This window comes from Danio rerio, chromosome 2 (genome assembly GCF_049306965.1).
Source record: "Danio rerio strain Tuebingen ecotype United States chromosome 2, GRCz12tu, whole genome shotgun sequence".
Lineage (NCBI taxonomy): Eukaryota > Metazoa > Chordata > Actinopteri > Cypriniformes > Danionidae > Danio > Danio rerio.
This window is the reverse complement of record NC_133177.1, coordinates 34,325,415-34,348,495: the sequence shown is the minus strand read 5'-3', so window position 1 is coordinate 34,348,495 and position 23,081 is coordinate 34,325,415. Positions and strand designations below refer to the sequence as shown.

The 23,081-nt window shown below is 35.2% G+C and overlaps 2 protein-coding genes across 17 annotated transcripts in view; one reads left to right on the top strand and one right to left on the bottom strand.

Moving 5' to 3' along the window:
- The first annotated feature begins 5,254 nt into the window (after nt 1–5,254).
- Nucleotides 5,255–20,495, top strand: clul1 (clusterin-like 1 (retinal)). Of its 12 annotated transcripts, none has more exons than XR_012387806.1 (9): nt 5,255–5,995; nt 9,155–9,295; nt 9,396–9,544; nt 10,238–10,408; nt 12,206–12,635; nt 14,348–15,209; nt 15,365–15,881; nt 17,519–17,697; nt 18,819–19,451. XR_012387806.1 is itself a non-coding variant. In XM_073918122.1 (9 exons), exons 2-9 carry the CDS (start codon nt 9,184–9,186, stop codon nt 18,832–18,834), a joined length of 1,395 nt encoding a protein of 464 aa, XP_073774223.1. In that variant the 5' UTR covers nt 5,255–5,995; nt 9,155–9,183; the 3' UTR covers nt 18,835–20,495. The 12 variants fall into 12 exon arrangements, 6 of the variants coding, with proteins under 6 accessions (XP_073774223.1, XP_021336223.1, XP_009296864.1 ...); XR_012387804.1 differs by having other exon boundaries at nt 14,348–14,960; nt 15,373–15,881; nt 18,819–19,102; XM_073918122.1 differs by having other exon boundaries at nt 14,348–14,470; nt 15,667–15,881; nt 18,819–20,495.
- Nucleotides 19,335–23,081, bottom strand: part of yes1 (YES proto-oncogene 1, Src family tyrosine kinase) — a 339,868-nt gene continuing 336,121 nt past the window's right edge. For all 5 annotated transcript variants that reach the window (XM_073915087.1, XM_073915077.1, XM_073915080.1 and 2 more), the window contains 1 exon segment: nt 19,335–22,055. In XM_073915087.1, the coding sequence (XP_073771188.1) occupies nt 21,847–22,055 (209 nt within the window). In that variant the 3' untranslated portion in view covers nt 19,335–21,846.

The following is a 23,081-nucleotide window of genomic DNA, read 5'->3' as shown; positions in this document are numbered from 1 at the left end:
GGAGTTAAACTTCCTCTTGGCTCATGGGAGGGTCTAACACGTTGCATGAGTTAGTTATTGTTGCTCTTAGAATACTGTGAAATCTTAACCTGTAATAAGAAACAGTGCAGAAAACATTATGTTTGTGTTTGCTCAAAGCTCAGTACTTAAAATGTCTTAAATATGGGCCAACTTTACACTGATATGATGGCTTAGCATGAGTTAAGATACTATGACATTTAAGGTTTTGAGTATAGACCAGGGTTTCTATGGGTTTCATCAAGTCAAGTCAAATTTAAGACTTTTTAAGACCATTATGAATTAAATTTCAGACTTGCACAAGGCTTAATGTTAAGATTTTTTTTCCAATGGCCCAGTTAAAACAAACCATTAAAAACAAGTGGTTGTAAAAAAGATAATTAAACCGTTAATAAGTAGAGTTAATGAATAATCTGTTTAAGACCTGTTTAAAATGATTTAAGTCCTACAACATAATATTTCAGTGAATTTAGGACTTTTTAATATTGTTTTTGAAATTCAAGACATTTGAGACATTTTAAAACCCTGTAGATACCCTGATAGACCTTCCTTTCAGAGTACAAGGAAAATTAACGACTTAATGCATTAGAACTCTGGTAACACTTTTAGACTATTCTAAAAAACAGTCTGTACACTATTATAATAAGAATGCTGTATGAAGACTATAGTTTTATATCCGTAGTATATAGGAAGGATTTAAGACAAGCAGGTAAAACCTAGTAGTGTGAAGACGTGGCAGATATTTAAAATGATAATTTTATTTATTTATTTATTTTTTTTTTTTGTGGCTGCATCATGATACCCAAATATATATGGCTGACAAGATTTTATTAAAATTTATTAAACTGGATAAATCAAATTAAAGCTGTATGTTTCAACAAATAAAGCTGCACATTTATTTATTCATTGCTTGAAAAGGGTTTCATCTCTGTCTGAGCCATACACTCTAAAATGCTGTGATTGTTTCAGCCCAAAGATAAATAAAAGTATGAACAAACCCAACATTTAGGTTTAATCTTTCCTTTGCATACTGAATATTTGTAATGGTTTTGTCTTTTAATGCATTAAACACTTGAGCGAAATTGTATCTTTTAGTAGAAAACAATGTCACAGTTTATGTTGTCACAGTGGAGCTTGTCATTAAAGATTAAAAAATAAAACTTCACTGTAAAAATGCTGTGTTCTACATAATTCCTTGATGTCGTCCCAAAGAAAAAATGTAAATTTAATTATTTTATATAAATTTAAGTGGATTGAACATAAAACAATTAAGATGTTCCAAAAACATAAAAATATGTTGTTTCCACTCATTTTAATTCAGTAGTTTAAACAAGCAGCAAAAGTATTTTATTTCAGTGTTGCACTGGCCACAGCTATAGTGAAATGTGATGTTTTGTTTATCTCTATATCTTCATTTCTTTTATTTCATCACTTATACGAGAATGCAGCCCTGGTATGTATAAAGCATTGTTTTGAACTGCAGACTTTTGTTTTTTTGTAATTATTAGCTAAACATTTGTAAGTACAGGCTATTTTATTGCAGATATGTTACACTGAATGATGATCAAGCATTATTTTGTCTTTTTTCACAAATGTTACTTGAAATATTAAAGACATGTTACTTGCATAGACCTCAAATATAAAATCACTTTTGGCAATACTCCATGTGCATTACCTGACAAATGTCTTGTCACCTATCTGGGTTTTAGGAACAACATGGTAACAAGGCATAGGAAGATAATTAATGCAGTACAAAGAGAGTGAATATTGTGTATGACTCATGAGCATGGAGGACTGCATCCATATATCTCTACAATGACTCAGATAACTTATTACTAAAGTCATCTGGAAAGACAAAGAAAGTGTTCTTGCAGGACTCCCAGAGTTCATCAAGATTCTTTGGATTCATCTTCAATGCCTCCTCCATCTTACACCAGACATGCTCAATAATGTTCATGTCTGGTGACTGGGCTGGCCAATCCTGGAGCACCTTGACCTTCATTGCTTTTTTAGAAACTTTGATGTGGAGGCTGACGTATGAGAAGAAGTGCTATCCTGGTGAAGAATTTGCCCTCTCTTGTGGGTTTCAATTGGCCTTCTGCAGTATTTGTGATGAGGATGCAGTTAAACAGATGATTCATCAGAAAAATCTACCTTCTGCCACTTTTCTTGATCAACTAGAAGTCAAGTTATTTCTTTTGCTCTTACAACTGTGATTGACGACAAGACTTTTGTCAGGTAGTGTACATGTTTCATGGAAAGTGTTATTAAATATGGTTCTTAAACATGTAAAGTGTGTGCTAACAATTATCTAGGTATGTCAGTATTTCGTCTCTGTTCAAAGGCAGCCAAGTGAAAAGTCCTTTGTGTTGTTGATTTTCGCTCAAAATTGCTTGCACAATCCTTCCATTGCTTTCAGCTTTATTAAGCACAAGGCCCATTTTGTTCTTTCCTTGCATTTCTCTCTAAATCCCTTTGCCACAGGGATCCATGATTAATTATTTTATATCCTGCTGGACTGTTCAGAATGGTGTGATCCGTTGCACCACACAAGTTTAGCACCGCACTGACCTCAAGTGTTTTTCTAATTTAACAAGGCTAAGCACTAACATACAAAAAGCAACTCCAATGTATTAAAGCTGCACTGCTGTGCCCTAAACCGATTTTATGTGCCCCCTCAAGTATCATGAAGCTTTTGTGCCAGAGCAGGTGCCTTATCCAGTTTTATTTGACAATTTACATGTAAACTCCTAAAGACGTAATCATAGTTTCCAGTTGCTACAGTAATAGAACTTAAACAATCTGATCCCAAAAGCTTCAGATTGATGTTGGACCCTAAAGTTGATAAGATATTGAATTTTAGTTGCAAATAAAAACTGGCTTACTAAACCTAATTAGTATATTTTTTAGAAGTTTGAAAGTTTCATCGTTTCCCAGTTCTGGGTTGCAGCTGGAAGGACATCCGCTACAAAAAAACATATGCCGGAATCATTACTTGAAAAAAAAAGAACATTCAAACTAAGAGGGGTTACACTCGCTGCAGATGTTGGGAAATTCTTCAAGTGCCAATAGAAAGCGTCAGCCAATCAGATCGTTTTATGCAAATACCCCAGCTCAGACAGTAGCCGATTGCGGACTTACTCTATTGGCTATGATGATTGCGTCAGCCCCAACTTCAGACACATCTTCGGTCAAGCATTGATGCTGAAGCCCCGTGTGAATGCATGGTGAAAGTTTTATCGTTAGTCTGACTTTGAGTGACATGAAGCTTTTATTCCAGTGCAGGTGCCTTATCCAGTTTTATTTGACAATTCTCTTTTAAACTCTTAAAATACCCATAGTTTAAAGTTGTTGATGTCAGAAATCAATGTCAGACTGAGGTCACAAATGTCAAGCTGATGTCAAATCCCAGTGTCAGAGTAACATCATAAACCAACATCAGGCAGACTTAAAAACCCAATATCAAACTGACACTACAATCATCAGGCTGACTCCAGAACCCAACATGAGACTGACTCCAGAACCTAACATCATACTGACTAAACCAAACATCAGACTGACATCAAAAACCAATATCAGGTTAACCCAACGTTAGCCTGCTGCAGTAAGCCAGGGTGGATCTAGAAACCCATGGTAGACTTCCGTCTTCAGGTAGCTGGTAGACTGACTGAAGACTCCACAAGGAAAGATTCCACTCTACAGGTAAGATTCCACAAAGATTCATAGCAAGCAACTCTTAATACATATGGGACAAGACAGCACTGGGCTGGACTGGTCAATAGTGTGAAGCTGAGAAACATGTCTAGAAGGTAACATGAACAGCAACAACAAACTGGAAAGAAAGAAAACTTAAGACAGGGGAGATAAAGGGGTCGATACTGTTCTTCTACAAACCATAGCGGGGTTTCTGCAGGTTTCATCAAGTCTAATTTAAGACATTTAAGACTCTTTTAAGACCATTATGAATATTTTTTTTTTACTTATTCAGGGTTAAAGACTAGGATTTTTTTCTAATGGCCTGGTATTATTATTTGTTTTTCCCCCGATTAGGGAATTTAATAAGGTGAAATTGCTGTAAAAGTATCTAACAGCTGTTGTGAATTGTGTCTCTTTGCAATATAAAACTTAATATAAAACAATATAAAAAGATGTCAGCTTGATTGAGTAGCTTTACCTGAACAAAGCAAAATTAAGACCTGTTTAAACTTAAGACATTTTCCCTTAAGAGCTTTTACCAAAATATCATTTGCTAAAGCAATATAAATGAACCAAAATGATTCTGGAAAGGTCTTATAGTATTTAAAGTCAATCCAATGTTAACATACAATAATTTTAGAGAAGAAACTGGTAATTGAAACTGGAACTGGTAAACTGGTAAAATTTTTGGTTCTTCCTAACACTTTTAAGAGTGTGTGATAGAGTTTAGCTGTTTTTTTTTTTTTTTTGCATGTTCTGTCATTCCTTATTCCTTGATTTGGAATTTTCTGTGTTCATAAAGCCACAATTCATCTTTGCTGTGCCAGCCACCAGGTCTTTGGCACTGGATGAGCATGACAGGTCCAGATAGGTTTATTAGAAACAGGTGCATTTAGACTTAGCAGAGATGGACATACCAGTGGCCCATATTGCTGGTTCTCATTAGACGTTTGAAAATACTATTTTCAGGGTCACAAGCCCTGAAGAGAGGGCACTTTTACAAGGACATGGTGCGCTAATGAGAAACGTTAGGAGAATGTGGGCCTACACTATGTCTTTGTTGCCAGTTCCTCCTCTGTTATGTACACCCAACTAACAAGACCTTTTTAAACCTCAAGATACAGAAGAAAAACTTTTTTGACTTTCTCATGTACTTTGCCAGAACAACTTTTTAATGAAACATAGAAGTAAAAGAAGTTGTTAGAAACACTAAGTAACTGTTCTTTTTATTTTAGTTTGTTTTTATAATTTCATCGGGTTTTTCAAGCTTTTGTTCAGTTTTTTTTTTGTTTGTTGTTTTGTTTTTTGTTCATTTAAGTTTAGCTTTAGATATTTTGTTACACTAAATTAAAATCATTTTCGTGGAACTAGCTGAAATAAGCTGTGTGCATGTATATATACAGATGTAAAGGTAGTTGCATCTGAGCATTCAGTTTTGCTATCAAATTTATAAATTACTTTTTATTCATAATTTTTTAGGGTTTTTTCACCTTTAATTTGGATAAGATAGTGAAGGTCACAGACAGGAAAGTATTGGGAGCAGAGAGAGGGGAGGGGTCAGCAAAGGAAGCCGAGCAGGGAATGGAACTCGGGTCGCCGTAAGCACTACGGTGCTATAATATATGTTGGCGCACTTAACCACTAGGCTATTGGCGCCAACTTTTTAAAAATACATTTAAACAGAAAAGTAAGATTTTATATTGCAAAAAATGTTTTTTTTTTACAATGTTACTGGATATGAACACAATCCTTGTATAAACTTGTTCAAAAACGTAGTAACACTCTATTTGATGGTCCGTTTGAGTATTAGTAGATTGCCTAATATGTTGATACTGCTTCTTCAACAGACATTTAACTGTCTATAAGAAACTTAGCAAGTGCATGTCAACTTACACTAACCCTAACCCCAACCTAACAGTCTACTTATAATCTAATGAGAATTAGTTGACATGTAGATGCAATGTAACTTAATTTAAAAAACATACCATCAAAATAAAGTGGGACCAAAAAGTAAACAAATAAAAAAACAATAACAACAAAAATCTTATTAACTAATTTCAGACAGAAAAATCAGTTCAGAAAACAGATTCATGCATATAAATGATTAAGTACACCAAGTATGTCAGAACAAAAGCTAGTTTCTGGAATGGCAACAACCTCTAAATGCTTTAATTGGATCGTCTTTGGTTCTACTTAGGCATAAATAGAAGCTCAGGTAGAGATAAACAACACACCTCTCTGCACAGCATCAATCACACAAGACATCAAGCGGACATTTCTGGTGAGTTCTGCTCCTGTAATCTTAATAATGTCACACAGTTCTGTGTATAACATAATATAACATAGCACATAGTATGGTTAATTAATAAAATTATATTATTTCATATTACTATCTTTACATACTTTCAAATGTCATCATTTCAAAGGTACTGAAAAGTTTAATATACCAGTGCGCTTATTAAAAATAAAAGGTTTTGCAGCAACGCCACAAAAGAAACTTTTTGAGTTCCTCAAATAGATCTTAAAATAGCCCTATTATTATTAGCATGAGGAACATTTTATCATTTAAAAACTTTTTTTTCTCTATAAAGAGTGTTTTGTGTTATGTTAAGTTTTCATGGATGATAAATGTTCTTCATGGAACCAAAAATCCCTAATAAGAACATTTATTTATAAGTGAATGTGATTGTTTATAATCAGTATTTATTTGTTTATCAGTATTTAAGTATTTATTGTTTATACACTGGATTTCACAGCTATGCAAACCAATATTGTAAGCTGTCATCTTGATAAATTAATGATCTAATAAACAACAATCAGGCATGTAAATTTACTTTACAGATAATGTACGGGTGTCATTATTTATAAGAGGTTATAGTTTATAGGAGGAAGTCAATATTTTATATGTGAAGTATAAACTGAGCTGTGGCCTTTACTCGTTAATTACTTAAGCATGTGATGTGATGTGATGGATTGAAAAGCACGTCCTCATTTTAAATAATGTTGTGTAACACCCTGCTGATCAGACTAGGACAGAAATAATAATGGTAAAACATTATTGGCTGATTGTTTTACCAGATATATGACGTATGATGTGACAGCTTTACAATGTTAGCTTTTGACTTCCACTTGCCAAATGTGACGGCTCTGTTGTGTTCATTTAGAACAACAGATGGCCAGCCATGAAGTAAAGCTGGTGAACTTGAGCACCTCTGGTGTCTTTTTGACATTCCTTGAATATTTCACTTTTGTTTTGATGGATAACCTCTCTGAATTTTATTAAAGTTATGACAATCTTACATTTCATCACAACATTATCTTATATTGATATTTACAATATGTGAATATATAAATTAATATGTAGATATTTATGTGCTTATTACTCATTCAGATACAATTGTATAACCTCACAAATGCAAGCAGGATATATAACATGAATATATATATGTGTGTGTGTGTGTGTGTGTGTGTGTGTGTGTATATATATATATATATATATATATATATATATATATATATATATATATRTATATATATATATATATATATATATATATATATATATATATATATATATATATATATATATATATATATATATATATATATATATATATATATATATATATATATATATATATATATATATATATATATATATTATTAGAAAATAATTATCTTTTTTACTTATTACACTGACACGTTATATTAGTAGTTATCTATTTAATCTGTCAATTCATATAGAGGTATTTTGTCAACACCTCTAAATATAGTGTAAGACTATATAATGCTAATATAATGTATAATGTAATATATATATATATATATATATATATATATATATATATATATATATATATATATATATATATATATATATATAATTATATATATATATATGTATGTATAATGAATATAAATATAACGCTTTACCTTATTTAACCTTCACATCCTGCATCCCAGAAAGAAGATGCTAGCTCATGTCAGTTGTCCAGCTTAAAGTGGAAGAAACTGGATTAAAAATATATGGATTAGATTCAAATGTACAAACACAAAGTGACCACAGGTTACATGGTTCATATATTTCCTAAACATCATCAAATAATGAACTTCATCTGAAGAATCACCTCGTGATTGTGGTGTAGTGCCACTCAGTGGACATTCACTGGTCTTACTGCTCCATCACTCTTCTGATCAAACCTCTGAGCTGGATGACAAAACAAAGAAGGGTATTAATACAGTTCCAAAGAATACACTTAAATGTAAACAGAATATAAAGCTGTTAGACAATTTATTGTGTGATATCTGCGATATCTGCGAAAAAAGTATTAGTTTCCATTCAGATTAAATTAAATTACTTAAATTTAAATGGGTAGTTCAATAATACTAAAAACAAACACAACATTTACTTACCCTCAAGTGGTTCCAAACCTTTATGAGTCTCTTTCCTCAGTTAAATACAAAAGAAGATATTTTGAAGAAAGCTGAAATCCTCTAACCATTGATCTTCATAGTAGGAAAACAAATACTTAGGACGTTATGTCTTCTGGAAAATACCTTCTTTTATGTTGAACAGAATAAAAAAAGTAAAACAAGTTTGGAACAAATGAAGGGTGAGCAATGATCAGTTTTGGGTGAACTTCTTGGATTTAAGAAAAATCCCTTTTATAGTGCTTTAGAGTTAATTGCATTTTATAATTAGTCCTGAATGTACTGACAAGCATTTAGATAAAAGAAATACTAGAGAATTTATGTCAAAGACAATGGGGTTTACAAGCTTTGCAATAGTATTACACAGCTGTGTCTTATTTTATAAAATTATCTTAGAGCAATATTTATGAGCATATGATACATTTTTTATCTATGATTCACAGAGAACACCAAACTAACCTGTCTCTCAGTGCAACAGTGGTTTATATAATAATAATACTGATCAGGCATAGTTACATCAAGAATCATATGATGACATAATAAAATAATACATTAAAAGATCACTATGCAGTTCCAAAACACTCAAAATTAAATTCACAAATCATTATTATTAGCTCTTTAAAACGGTGGTCTGATAATGCTAAATGATATATTTGCTAACATGAACAATCAACAATACATTTATAACAGAATTTATTTTTCTTTGTTTACATTGGTTAATGAAAATGTCCTTAACTCACAACTAATGGTAACAAGCACTTTAGATATTAATCATTCACTAGTAAATGTTGAACTATTATTAATAAATGCTGAACAAGATTGTTCATACTTAAAATGGTAAATAAATACCTTAATGAACCAATATTTTTAAATATTCAAAACAATAAAAAATCTCTTATTCTTTAACAATATCAGAATAAACATGTTGCTTATTTTTAAATAAATATATGTTACACAGAATGATAATGGAAGATTACTTCATCAATGTTTGGAATTTTTCCTTAACAAGGCTTTATTATTCCTTTGAGATTACCAAAGATGGTGAGGATGAGGGTGTTGATCTTCTCTCTGGTTTTCCTGGCGTCTCTGGGCGTCTTCCATTGTGCTCCTGAAACGTCCCTTCCTCCAGTATTACCCAACACCCTCAAACGTGAGTCCATCCTGAGACAAACTGATCAATGGCATACAAATAAATGCAGCACTGGTATGATATCTACTGCATATGAGACCAGAAATGTGATGTCTTTCAGGTCTGTCTCTGGAGGGAGAGAAGCTGGTGGATCAGGAGGTCAGCAAAGCTCTGTATGGAATCAAACAAATGAAGGAGGTGATGGCCAGAAATGAAGAGAAACATGCAAACCTAATGAAGTCCCTGAGGCACAGCGAGGAGAAGAAAAAGGTCAGGAAATTTGTCAGTTGGGTTGAACATGCAAGAATACACACATAGATTTATATATGTGTGTGTGTGTGTGTATATAAACCAGTCAAAAGTTAAGGATCAGGATGTTTTTAAGAAGCATATTCTGCAGTAAAAAGTGTAAAATTGCGAAATACTATTATAGATTTAATTACTTTAATATATTGATGTTTTAAATCTGATTTTTTTAACCTTTTTAGTGTTACTTGATCCGCCAGAAATCATTCTAATATGCTTATTTTCTGTTCTATTATGATCAATAATTACAGGTACTAAATCATTACTCTATTTAATTATTAGATGTCTATAAGACTACTCTATGCAAAACTCTTTGGCTTCTTCACATTTTTTTGTAGAAACTGATTCTGTATCAGTTTCTACACAAAAAAACGCTAATAAAAAAAAATAAGGGTTTCTTGAGCAGCAAATCAAGATTATATTATATTATATTTCTGAAGGATCATGCTGAAGACTGGAGTAATCACGGTGAAAACTCAGCTTAAAATACATTTCACTTTAGACTACATTCACTAAAACAAAAGTTACTGTAAAATGTAATAACATTTCTCAATTTTACAGCCTTGTTGAGCAGAATGCGCTTGTTTTAAAACACAATTCCAGTCAGATATTCGCCATGTTTGAAGTAAAGCTGTGATTGTGTGGTTCCACCATCAGGGGGCAGCAGAGATCACGCAGAGCATAGAACAGAAGCTGAATGAAGCAGCGCAACACTGTAACGAGTCTATCAAGTCCTCGTGGCTGCAGTGTCTGCACTGTCTCAACGACACCTGCAAAACCTTCTACACCAACAACTGCCGTCGTGGATTCACCACTTTCACTAACAAAGTAAATAACAAGTTTCTATATTGATGCTAGAGCAGGGATGTCCAAATTCGGTCCTGGAGGGCCAGTGTCCTGCAGATTTTAGCTCCAACTTGCCTCAACACACCTGTAAGGATGTTTCTAGAGAGCCTAGTTAGAGCTTGATTAGCTAGCCCTGGTGTGTCTAATTGGGGTTGGAACTAAACTTTGCAGGACACCGGCCCTCCAGGACCGAGTTTGGGCACCCCTGTGCTAGAGTAACTCATTACTAACTGTTTCCTCATAACTGCTTATTCATTATTCTTCTTTAGGTAGGACTTTTAAAAGCAAAAATCAAGTCATTTTTTTTCAAACTACCTAGTTATTACCCATTGAAACGGACCTACAGTATGAAGTCACTTGGTTATCAACTATTCAGTTCATAGAGTAGTAGGCTATGTATTTCACCTGTGACCAGTACATATCGTAAACAAATATACTAGTTATTCATGAGGTACTGGTACTTTACTTTAAATATTATTAAATATTTGTGCCTTATTTTTGGATACTAGTACTTATTAGATAACAAATAAATAGTTAAATTAGTTTTTATTACATGCATGATATACTTATTAGACACTTGCACCATTGGAATAGAGAATAGTTTTACAAATACTTTTGTAACTTATTACATGTAAGATTTTTTTATTTACATTTTGAAAATGATTAAACATTTCTGCTACTTTAGTAACTTTAAGTTCAGTAACTGTCCTGTCTACATTATATGCTTTTAGTTTTTGTAACAGTCCCTAAACAATTCTAGAATTACCTCTTGCTTTATATATTATGTAAGGAGTTAGTTCTAGTATTAGTTTTATAAAAACTAGCATTGATAAAATAAGCAGGCTATTAGTATGTTTTTTTTAAGGTTGTATTACCTCAAGAATAAGCACTAGTAGCAAATTAAAAGTTCTTGTACTTAAAGGGATAGCACACTCAAACATTATTTAATTGTCTTTATTACCCTTAAGTGGTTCCAAACCAGTCTAAGTTTATGTTTTGTTGAAAACAAAAGAAGATATTTTGACTATTGTAAGAGACCAGTAACCTCCCCTGTAGAAAAAAACATACTATAGAAATCAACATTTCTTTTTTCCATGTGAACTATCCATTTAATGAAGATAACAGTTGCTTGATTGTATTAAACCCGATTTCTGGTATCGATCTGTATGCATTTTTCTTCAATTACTGTATATTCATATACAGTGCTTAGCGTTATTGAGTTGACTCCATTTTGAAGATGAATATTTTTATCCATTTCTCAGTGAATATAGGCAATGTATTTTGGTGCATTTAAACAAAACATATTAATTAAACAGATATTTTTATTAAAATAACATTTTAGTCACCAAACATATTTAGACACTGAAAGATAATACAATTAAATCAAGCAAAACATTGAAAAAATAAATAACAACCTACAAAATTTTAACACATTTTTTTTCTATTTAAAAAAATTTGTATTTAATATTTTTCTATAACATAAATTTGTGTGTACTAGTTTTTACATTGTTATGGTAAGTTATTTTGTTAGATAAGCTCCAGATTTGGCTTCAGTACCGACTAATCTAATGCACATGAAAAAATATAATTTTGTAGAGCTTCCTATTAAAAATACGAGTTTAAAAGAGATTTGTGAGCGGTGTACTCATATATGCTAAACACTGTATGCTTTTTAAACAAATCAAAATAATTTTAAATACATCAAATGTACTTTTTTTTTTTTTTTTTGTTAAAGTGAGATACAAGTTCATGTTCTATCTATTTCTCTGTTCTCCACAGCTACAGACCTTCTTCCAGAGACTGAACTCTCAGTTTGAGCCTCGTGATGCTCAGGATGAGGTGGCTCTGAACCAGAGCGTTGAGACTCCTGACCTGCAGGTGGTGAGGATCGAGGACTCCTTTAGCAGCCTTCTCTCTAAAGTGGGAGCGCTGGTAAATCGCAGTGTGGTGCTGGTCTCTCACTTCCACCATGAGCTAGACCAGGCCTTGCGTAGAGCCTTCAGCCCTGAGCTTCAGGACGACCGAGAGAGAGAGCTGCAGCTCAAGCCTAAAAACAAAGCTCTGGACTCTGCCTTTCTGGAGGGTGTGGGTCTGGACGATGTGCTCGACTCCTTCTTTGACTTTGGCAGACGTGTGTTGGATGAGTTTGGCGCTGTCGTTACACAGGCTTTCAGTGACATTCATGGGGCTGCGGAGAAGACTGGGGAAGGTGCTTTTGTAGTGATACATGAAGTTAATTTCTGTCATCATTTACTCGTCCACCCGACGCAATAAAGTGCAAGACGTGTTTCACACAATTTGTTGCAATTTTCAGACAAGTGCAACCCTAATTTTTACGTTTTGCCACCACGTTGTTTAAATAGCAAATTCAGTTGCGCCACATTGAGGACTCATAGGTGTTCTGGTCAAAAAATAGTTATTTTTAAGGCGCATTGTAGGTGCATTGCTATTTTAAAGGGTTGAAATAGACTGTGCCATTGACCAACTGAAAGCTGGTCTAAAGTTCAGTGCAGAGCACATTAGCTATATATAGCCTATGCAGGTAAAAAACACTTACACATTGTTTGATACACACAGGATGTATAGCATTACACAAATATCTCTACATATGAAAAAATTAAAGGATTAAAATGTTACAAAAAATATTATTTACTACATAAATACAAAAACCGCCTCCAAGTACTTGTATAATGTTATTGTTATTAGCAGTATTATTTATTGTATGCATATTTATATTTATTTACAAGTAAGTAACAAGTTTAGATTTGTCCACCTGTCAGGTTTTGAAGACGTATGCATCACCATATGGGGCATAAGAATAGGACTTGTGTTTAGATAGCCTATAGCCTTGACCACTCTTCATTATTATTGTTCATTTATTTGTTTGCTGGAAATTAGAACTGCATTTAGAAATAGTTTTGAAACAAATCTTTGCACTTAACAAACATAATTAAATATGTAGGCTAATGGATGTCTTCAGCGGAGCGCATGTAACCCTATCCACAAAGTAAAGAATAAATGGAAAAAAAAAAAGAAAGTAACGAGGCTGAATGGAGGAGACCCTTATCCTCACGCAGATGGTCTGTTTAACTGTTTTCTGTTCAGTTTTTCATCTAACTAAGTCCGCCATGTAATTAGCAAATGCACTGGCGTGACACAACTGACGCGGCGCAAACAGTATTTTCCCATTCTCAAAATAGCAAAAGTGTATTCAGACATGCCCTTAATGCTTTTGCACCATGTGCTTTAGACTTTGCGTCTAGACTGTTAAAACAGAGCCCTTTGTTTCTTTGAACAAAGATCCTTAAATAAATATTATTTTGATTACAATGAAAGTGAAAGACAATAGCACAAAAAGTTCCAAAATGACCATTTAAATAGTTCGTTTGACGGTCTTTGTGTTGAGCAAATGATGACAGAATACAGGTGAACTGTTTCTTCATATCATAAAAAGGCATGGATGAAGATCCTGATGTCCTATTCACACAAACAGTGAAAACTTAAAATGATACCATCACTACAGCTATACCAATAACAACAACACTGATGAATCAAACTCGGTAATAATCACTAAAATGTATAAAAACATTCCCAGTAGATAAATTATAAAAAATTTTAAAAAAACTGATACGGAGAAAAGTAATGAATGATTGCCCCTTGGGGAGTCATCAATGCAGCACACACTTCTAATAAACAGATTTATCGTCTGTTGGTGTGGATGCCAATATGGTTCATTCTAGTGTGAACAAGCCTTAAAAATACTGGAACTTAACAGTCAAAAATACAAAGCTAATCTAATATTGGAATCCAGTTGGATGTATAATATTGACCCCTTTAATAAAGTTAACCAGCATTGATGTTGATCATAATACAGTTAGCACTGCAGTTGAGTCTCTCTACATGTGTTTGTATTTACCTCAGGGAAGAAGCTCCTCCCTCAGTTTCTGCAGACCCGGAGGCTGTGCAGAGACATGCGCAGACAGTCCTCGGGTTGCTGGCAGCTGCAGGACAAATGTGAAGTCTGCCAGGGAGTCTTGCTTACCGGTAAGAACACACACACACACACACAATGATTAATCAAATGGACAGTTCACACAAAAATACAAATTCTGGCAGCATCACCCATGTAAAATCAAAAACTAAAGTTTTTTTTGTAAATGATCTGCTTAGCCTTAGGGTTATCCAGTATGCTCCAAATCAAAGACAACATTCGTACTAAGAAGATACTGAATATGTTCATTCAAAACGTTCAGTATATTATTTTCACCAATTAGAGAGCAATGATTTTGATGACATCCCTCTTCACATCAACTTCTCTGTCCAATCAAATCGTCTTATTAATCTGAAGCGTCCCACTCACTACACTATAACTAGACACCACAGATATGTCTGAAATTGGTCACACACAATATCTATTGGAGAATACACAATTTACTGTTGGGGATACACAATTTAGAAAGTGTAAATATGCTTTCTGCTAGGGTAAAAAAAAAAGTCTGATATACTTTTAATTAAGCATTACCATTAGACTGGGGCTAATATGTAAAATACAGCTTTGGAAATCACATCTATCTAGAGCAAGGTTCACCAACCCTGTTCCTGGAGAGCTACCTTCCTGCAGATTTTAGTTGCAACCCTGACCAAATACACCTTTTTGTAATTATCAAGGGCTGCTTTAGGTACTATTAATTGGTTCAGGTGTGTTTGATCAGGGTTGGGACTGAATTCTGCAGGAAGGTAACTCTCCAGGAACAGGGTTGGTGACCCCTGATCTAGTGCAATGGTCTCAAACTCAATTCCAGGAGGGCTGCAGCTCTGCATAGTTTAGCTATAAACCACCTCCAACTCACACCTGCTTAATAGTCTTTATAGTAGACGTAATCACCTTGATTAGTTGGATCAGCTGTGTTTGATTGGGGTTGAAGCAAAACTATGCAGAGCTGCAGCCCTCCTGAAATCCAGTTTGAGACTTATGATCTAGTAAATATTACATCAAAACTTTGAATACTGCAGCACATTCAAAAGTTCCTCAAGGGACCTTTAAGTCATGATCTTCCTATTAGTTGATTACTAAAAAGTTAGAGAGCTGATTTTGAAAACTGAATCCAGGTTGTGAATCTTTCAGTCTGCTTAGTTAAACTGTTCTCCTCACTGCATGCGGGTGGGTAACTGATGACAGAATTGTCATTTTTGGGTTATCTGTTAAGTCTTATTGATCATTGTAAATGTTTGAGAGCCAGAATGCCCGCTTGTCAAAGAGCTGCACATTGAGCTGGACGAGGCGTCTCAGCTGTGGGAAGTGTCCAAGCAGCAGTATGAAGAGGTGCTGGGCATCGTGCAGCATCACACCGAAGACACCATCAGCCTGATCAGCAACATGGCCTCTGACTTCGGCTGGGTGGCCGAACTCGCCAGTAACAACACCACTCCTGAGAACATCTTCAACATTGCCACGGTAAGAGATTACCAAAAGAAGAGCCACACTATTATCATTTATTACCATGTATCAATTACATATATCGATTTATTAAGTCAAATACACATGCTTTTTCATCACTAACTCCTTAAGTACCACTTACTGAATTTCACAGGCAGAGTTAAAGAACAAGAATGGCGAAAGTAGATTTATGCAGAAACCCAATGATAAATATGGAAAGATTCAGTGCAGTTTCAGAATAATTGTTGATGAGAACTTGATCCCTTGTTCACTTCACCTGACGGTGGATTAGTTTACAAACAAAGCACAAATCGACACAGTTCAAACTGAGCATCAGAATGGGGAAGAAAGGTGATTTAAGTGACTTTGAACGGTTCATGGTTGTTGTTGTTGCCAGACGGGTTGTCTGAGTATTTCAGAAACTGCAGATCTACTGGGATTTTTATGCACAACCATCTCTAGGGTTTACAGAGAATGGTCCGAAAAAGACAAAATATCCAGTGAGCGGCAGTTCTGTGGAGGCAAATGCCTTGATGATAAAAGAGGTCAGAAGAGAATGGCCAGACTGGTTTGAACTGATAGAAAGGCAACAGAAACACAAATAATCACTCATTACAACCAAAGTATGCAGAAGAGTATCTCTGAATGCACAACACGTCTAACCTTGAGACGGATGGGCTACAGCAGCAGAAGACAACACCGGTTGCCACTCTGGTCTGATAAGAACAGAAAACTAAGGCTATAATTCGCACAGGCTCACCAGAATTGGACAATAGAAGATTGGAAAAACATTGCCTGATCTGATGAGTTGCAAATTTGGCATCAACATCATGAAAGCATGGATCCATCGTGCCTTGTATCAAGGGTTCAGGATGGTGTAATGGTGTGGGGGGTATTTTCTTGGCACATTATGGGCCCATTAGTACCAAATAAGCATTGTGTCAACGTCACAGCCTACCTGAGTATTGTTGCTTACCATGTCCATCCCTTTATGATCAGAGTGTACCCATCTTCTGATGGCTACTTCCAGCAGGATAACGTGCCATGTCATAAAGCGCAAATCATCTCTGACTGGTTTCTTGAACGTGATAATAAGTCCATTGTACTCATATGGCATCCACAGTCACCAGATCCCAATCCAATAGAGCACATTTGGGATGTGGTAGAACGGCAGATTCGCATCATGGATGTTAAACCAACAAATCTGCAGCAACTGCTTGATGCTATCATGTCAATATGGACCAAAATCTCTGAGGAATATTTCCAGTAGCGTACTGAATCTATGCCATGAAGGATTAAGGCTGTTCTGTAGACAACATTTCTTGGTTCAACCTGGTACCAGTAAGGTGTACCTAATAAAGCGGCCGGTCAGTGTACATGCAAAATGTAAATGGATATCGGTGTGCACAAAGGTCTTCGAAAGGTTTTAAATATGCAAAACTGTCAGCCAGTCCACGCCTTTACAAACAACGCGTTATGATGAGAGGGGTCAAAACAGGACAAAAGTTAACCTGTCACTTCTAAATGATGTTTTTTAATGTAAGAATCCTGACTTTATTATAAGTGGACCTCACTTAGCAGTGCAAAATTAAAAAAAATGTGCAGAAAATGAGAAGAAAAATCAGACAGTAAATCGGTTCATGTTCAATCACAAGGTGGTGGCACAGACTGAAGAGGGCGCCAGCGGTCCAGCAACAGACTCTACAGTGGAAGTGAATATCCTCAACTCCCCGACTCTCACCCTGACCGTTCCTGCGGGTCTCAAGCTGCAGGATCCTGCTTTCATCCAGTATGTGGCACAGGAGGCTCTGGGCATCTACAAGCAGATGGTCAGGTGAGATATTTCCCAATTAAACCATGTCAACTTCACACTTATTAACACGTTTCACAGGGACAATTTATATCTGATAAGGAGAATAACCCTGCATATAAATCAGGTCTCAAATAAGAGCCAATAAGAAGTCTATGCAAAATCTATAATTATGTGGCCACATTATAATTAACCCTATTATGGGTTGTCGCCAGATGGGATATGGTTGCGGCCGGAAGTTAAAGAGAATTATTTATATTATTTTTTAATTTCCCATTTATTGTACTTTATTAACGTCCACGCTAACCCTAAACTCAACCGTCACAGTAATGTAAAAACAGTAGTTGTACAGATTATTATTTATGTTATCTATTTAATTACCTTATAAATTGTATTTTTTAACACCAACTCCCACCCAAACCCTAAACCAAAGCGTCACAGTACTGTAAAAATATTAATTATAGTTATAATGTCATAAAAATGCTGCTATATTAATGTGCATATCGCACGTCCGGCCAGCCGTGTATCCGATCTAGACTTTACCCCTCTAATGCCTAATGTGACATATTTGAATTACACTTTGCATATATAGGATGATAAATTATTAACACTTGCTAATTGATATATGATAGATATAGCCGATTCAAGAAAATGCCATTTTAGTTAAATTCTACAAATTTTTACCTGTAAAAACCTTTCTTCCTGTAAAATCTTACATGCCTTTTTCTGTTTTAATAATACCAAATATTATTAATATTTTACTATTAGGAATGAAGACATGTTGGTGTTCATATCAGATTTACCAAAGTGATTTTGTCAAATGGTTTCAGAATTTGATCTGACTCCTCTGAATAAAACATGTATATATGGGCCAAAACAAAATACACATTTAAGCTTTTTATTTAGTTCAAATGTTTAATAAATGAATCCATTTCAAAGAATGCAGGTTATCTTATTTTTAATTACATTTTAAATAAAACTCCTACTGTATTGTTTTACTTATGGGCCAGTTTAAAGCCTTCAAGTCAATAATCATGAAGAACACTGATTGATTTTGGTTCAAAAACAAGAATATCTATAGACTAGATTATCTTTCTAATGCTCAGTTCTGATTAACCTCTAACCATATTTCTTTCTTTTTTTAGGCATGATGACGTGTAATGAAACACAAGTCATCAGTTTTCGGCCCAGCTTTAACCAGAACACTCTTGCAACATCCCATATCCTATAATTTAAGCATTGTGTTTTGCTTAGAAACCGAGATACTACAAGCATTCATTAATGTTATCATATGGCAGGTTGCAATTTAAAACTTGTCTTGTTAATTCATGTAAACATTGTTAAACTAATGTAACCGCATAATCTCGTTTATTGCATAAGCTTTTGCCTAGATAAATCATTAAACACTAGGCCTCGGTGTGTTTATCAATCCTATGAAACACTATAAATGTTTATTTTATTTATGTTTAATTATGGTGCATGTTTCAATAGTAAATAAAATATTAATTAAAAACAGTATTAATAATGATAAAGTCACATAGACATAAAGTCTCATTACCTTTATTACTCTCAGATGAAAAGCGTTGTTTCCACCAAGTCCTAGGTCAAATTCAATTGACCTAAATGTTCCACTGAAGAATTGACATGAAAGCCACAAAGAGTTAAAAGCATTACGTAAAACTTTATTTTTGACTGTACAAATTCTTCAGATTAGTAATCGTAACCAGTTTCACAACAAATGTTCTCTTCTTTTCATTAAAACTCTCACCTCACAATCAGACCATTCTCTTTTTCTCCATCTCTCGCTTTTTGACACAAACAACACAAAAGTTTTGCACAAACTTGCCTGTAGCCCTTGTAAAACAGAAGGTGGTGATGGGAAAGATGTCTAGCGCTGTCCTGGATAAACACACAGGACACAATCAAGTCTCTCGGACAAAAGGGCTCACGTACATGAAGGACAAAAGCAAGGCCACTCTCTCATTCTCTCTATATCAGAAAGGCTACACAACAACAAAAAAGGAGAGAAATCCAACAAATTAGCCCTCTGAAAGATATCAGTCTGACTCATCTCAAGTGCATTCAATTGCTTGTCATGGATGAAATGAACCCGTTTTAGACAGTACACTACGCCAGCAAACTCAAAAGACTTTAATTAAGACTGAAATCTGTACTAGCGGTGCAAAAACGGTATGGATGATGTCCATTTAACCCTCTTTGCTAGACTTGTACCATTTTAACAGATCAAGGGGAACATTTTGATACAAATTTGACTGAACTTTGGTTGGCAAATGGTTTTAATCTGTAGTACCTGAATATTTCACAGTGATCGATGGCTTAAAAAGAAGTGTAAAAACTCCAAGTAGCAAATGTGGTACATCATGGTGAACCAGTTTCTGCCATTTTGATTCCTGTTGAAGAAAAACATCAACAAACAAACGCATCTGTGTGATAAGATTTGAGCAAGTTCACATTCGTATGTCAAGATGAAGAAATGATGGCTCTTTTGAAATATATACTGACGTCTGTGAAAGGTCAATAAATCTCTGTGGTTCATTTATCGGAGTGTACATGAGAGAACAATGAGTTTTGTACCGAGAGGTTGGCCACACTACAAATGTGTTGGCACGAAATAAAAACAAACCTGGCAGTGTCGGTGCTGATGAGTGTAAAAAGGAAACTCTGCCTTTGCTGTTGTGATATTAAAAGCCGTCAGGGTGAACAGGAGCATGAAGAAATGCTGCCTGGCAGGTCTGGTGTTCTGTTCATTACTGTTAATTACTTAGGAAACACAATTAAAAATAAAGTAATTGTGACATTTATCTCCCAATCGCCAGTTTACTTTTCACAATTGAACTTGTGTCTTGTAACTGCCAATTCAGACTTTTTTCTCTTAGGATCTCTTGGTTTAAAATGTTGCTATTTCAACCCCCTGACTCTCTCTCGATTTAGATTTCTAAAATATATTCTTCTGACTTCTTTTCTCGCTAAAGCTGCAACATTGTGTCTTGTAGTTTTAAATGATGGACATGTAATTCTGGGTGGTGAGGGATATAAACTAAAAATTACAAGAAATTAAACCAGACTTGTGAGAACGCCTATAAATATGTAGAGATGAGAAACAAAAGTCAGCAATTTGTCAGCTTTTAATTGAAACAATTTGTCAGCTTTTAATTGTTTTTAATCTTGCAGTTGAAATGAGTTTCATAATTTACCATTGAATTACTGAAGATAAAATAATGCTTTTTTTGTGCAATGATTTTCTGCTTGGAAACTAGCAGCTGGTTGAAATGGCAATTGGTCATCAGAAATGTTTTCCGAAACAAATAATCTCCCAGGATATGATTTCAAGCTCTCATAGAGATCGAGAATGACTGCAAAGTAATTGTAGGATCTTATTGAAAAATCACAATTTGCTATAAAAGTGTTTTAGAAAAAACAAAACTGCCTCTCTAAATAATATGTTTTAAAAATCAAACGTTCAAGCACTCGTACATTCAGAATGGCTAATGCCCTCATGCATTTCTCTCTCTTTCTCTGTCATTCTTTTAACTTCCACTGTCCCATCATCTCTACAATGGCACTAAGAGTTTCTGTTAGCGGCCACCAATTTAACCACAGTTATTGGTCACTTTTAATGAACTACTCAAACTAATATAAAAAAAATGGGGGGGGATGAAAAAAAAACTTAAAATAAGAAAGACTGATTTAACGATAAGATTTAGTGTTCAGGTGGAAAAAAGAATACAGGTAAGAGGAGGAAAAAAACAATAAAAAGGCTGATTTTGTGCAACTGTGAACCAGCCAATAGCACAAAGCCTGCTGCACAGCTCCCTCTGTCTGCAGATTGAGGAATCACACCAGGCAGAGTTCTCGGAGCGTGAGGTGGTCCCGCTCAAAAACACACAACCACACACAAACACTGTCCTCATCAACTCCACCACACATACACACATTCACACATCCTCCGGCAGAGAACAGTCTGACCACAAAGTCATGCTGTGAAGGATATGACTGATGCGCTTTTCCAATTTGACTGGGGGGAGAAATAAAGAAAAACACAACAAAAGAAACTCTCTGTAAGGACAAGTGTGTGGGGAAAGGTTTGGGAAGCGTCCCGGTGGCTTATTAGCACGTGGTGGCGAGTGTCTGGGGCCTGTAGAGCTAGTGTCTCTACAGGTTGTCTCCGGGCTGATACTGTGGCTCAGTGGCGGTGAAATAGTCCTCTAGGAAGGACTGGATGTATTCGAATGTGGGCCGCTCGTCGGGCTCCTTCTTCCAGCAGAGCCGCATCATTTCGTGCAGCGACTCTGGGCAGCCCTGAGGACATGGCATTCTGTAGCCCCGCTCCACCTGCTCCAACACCTCGCGGTTCACCATGCCTGAAAGACAGTGGATAGAGCGTCAGTTTGTGCAAACGCCTGCTGTTGTGTGGCCAGACGCTCTCAGACAGGAAGTGTGAGGGGTGTGTAATTACAGCGGACACTTCTAGTGGAGTCCACAGAGGACTGGACAGCTGCGGAGAGGACGTCTAAAGCAGCGTGAGAAACACTGAGTGACCTTTTCAACGCTCATTCCATTTTTACCAACACTCATTTGCTTTATAACTCATAACAATGAGGCTTATGTGCTCAACTCAAATCAATAAATCATATAAGTTTGGCGGAATAACCCTGATTTTGAATCACAGCTAATGAAAACATTTGTTATTCTGACCTATTGTCATTTGCTGAAATAAATAAGTCATAAATATATAAATAATAAAAATCTGCAGTTAACAATTCTTTAATTTTAAAATAAATGTTCCCAGACTTTTATAGAAGAGAACCAGAGAAATAGAATTTCTAATAATATAATATAATATAATATAATATAATATAATATAATATAATAGGGTGATGTGGTGGCGCAGTGCGTAGCATGATCACCTCACAGCAAGAAGGTCGCTGGTTCTAACCTTAGCTGGGTCAGTTGGCATTTCTGGGTGGAGTTTGCATGTTCTCCCCATGTTTGTGTGGGTTTCCACCCGAAGTCCAAAGACATGCAGTATAGGTAAATTGGGTAAGCTAAATTGTCGGTAGTGTATGAGTGTGAATGGATGTTTCCCAGTGACTGCTTGCAGCCGGAAGGGAATCTGCTGCGTCAAACATATGCTGGATAAGATGACGATTCATTCAACTGTGGCGACCCCAGATTAATAAAGGGACTGAGCCGAATCCAATAATTAATGAATCCAATGAATGTGTTAATGTGGTTGCAGTTTATTTCTTGTTGTGGCCGATGTGTGTTCAACATGCAAAGAAATATGGATAAGACTAAGGAAGGACTTTTAGATGGAAAGTTTCAGTATAAAATGTTTCTTCATGAGTTTCATGTAATTTCGGGTGTTTCATTTTAGCAGTTGAGGT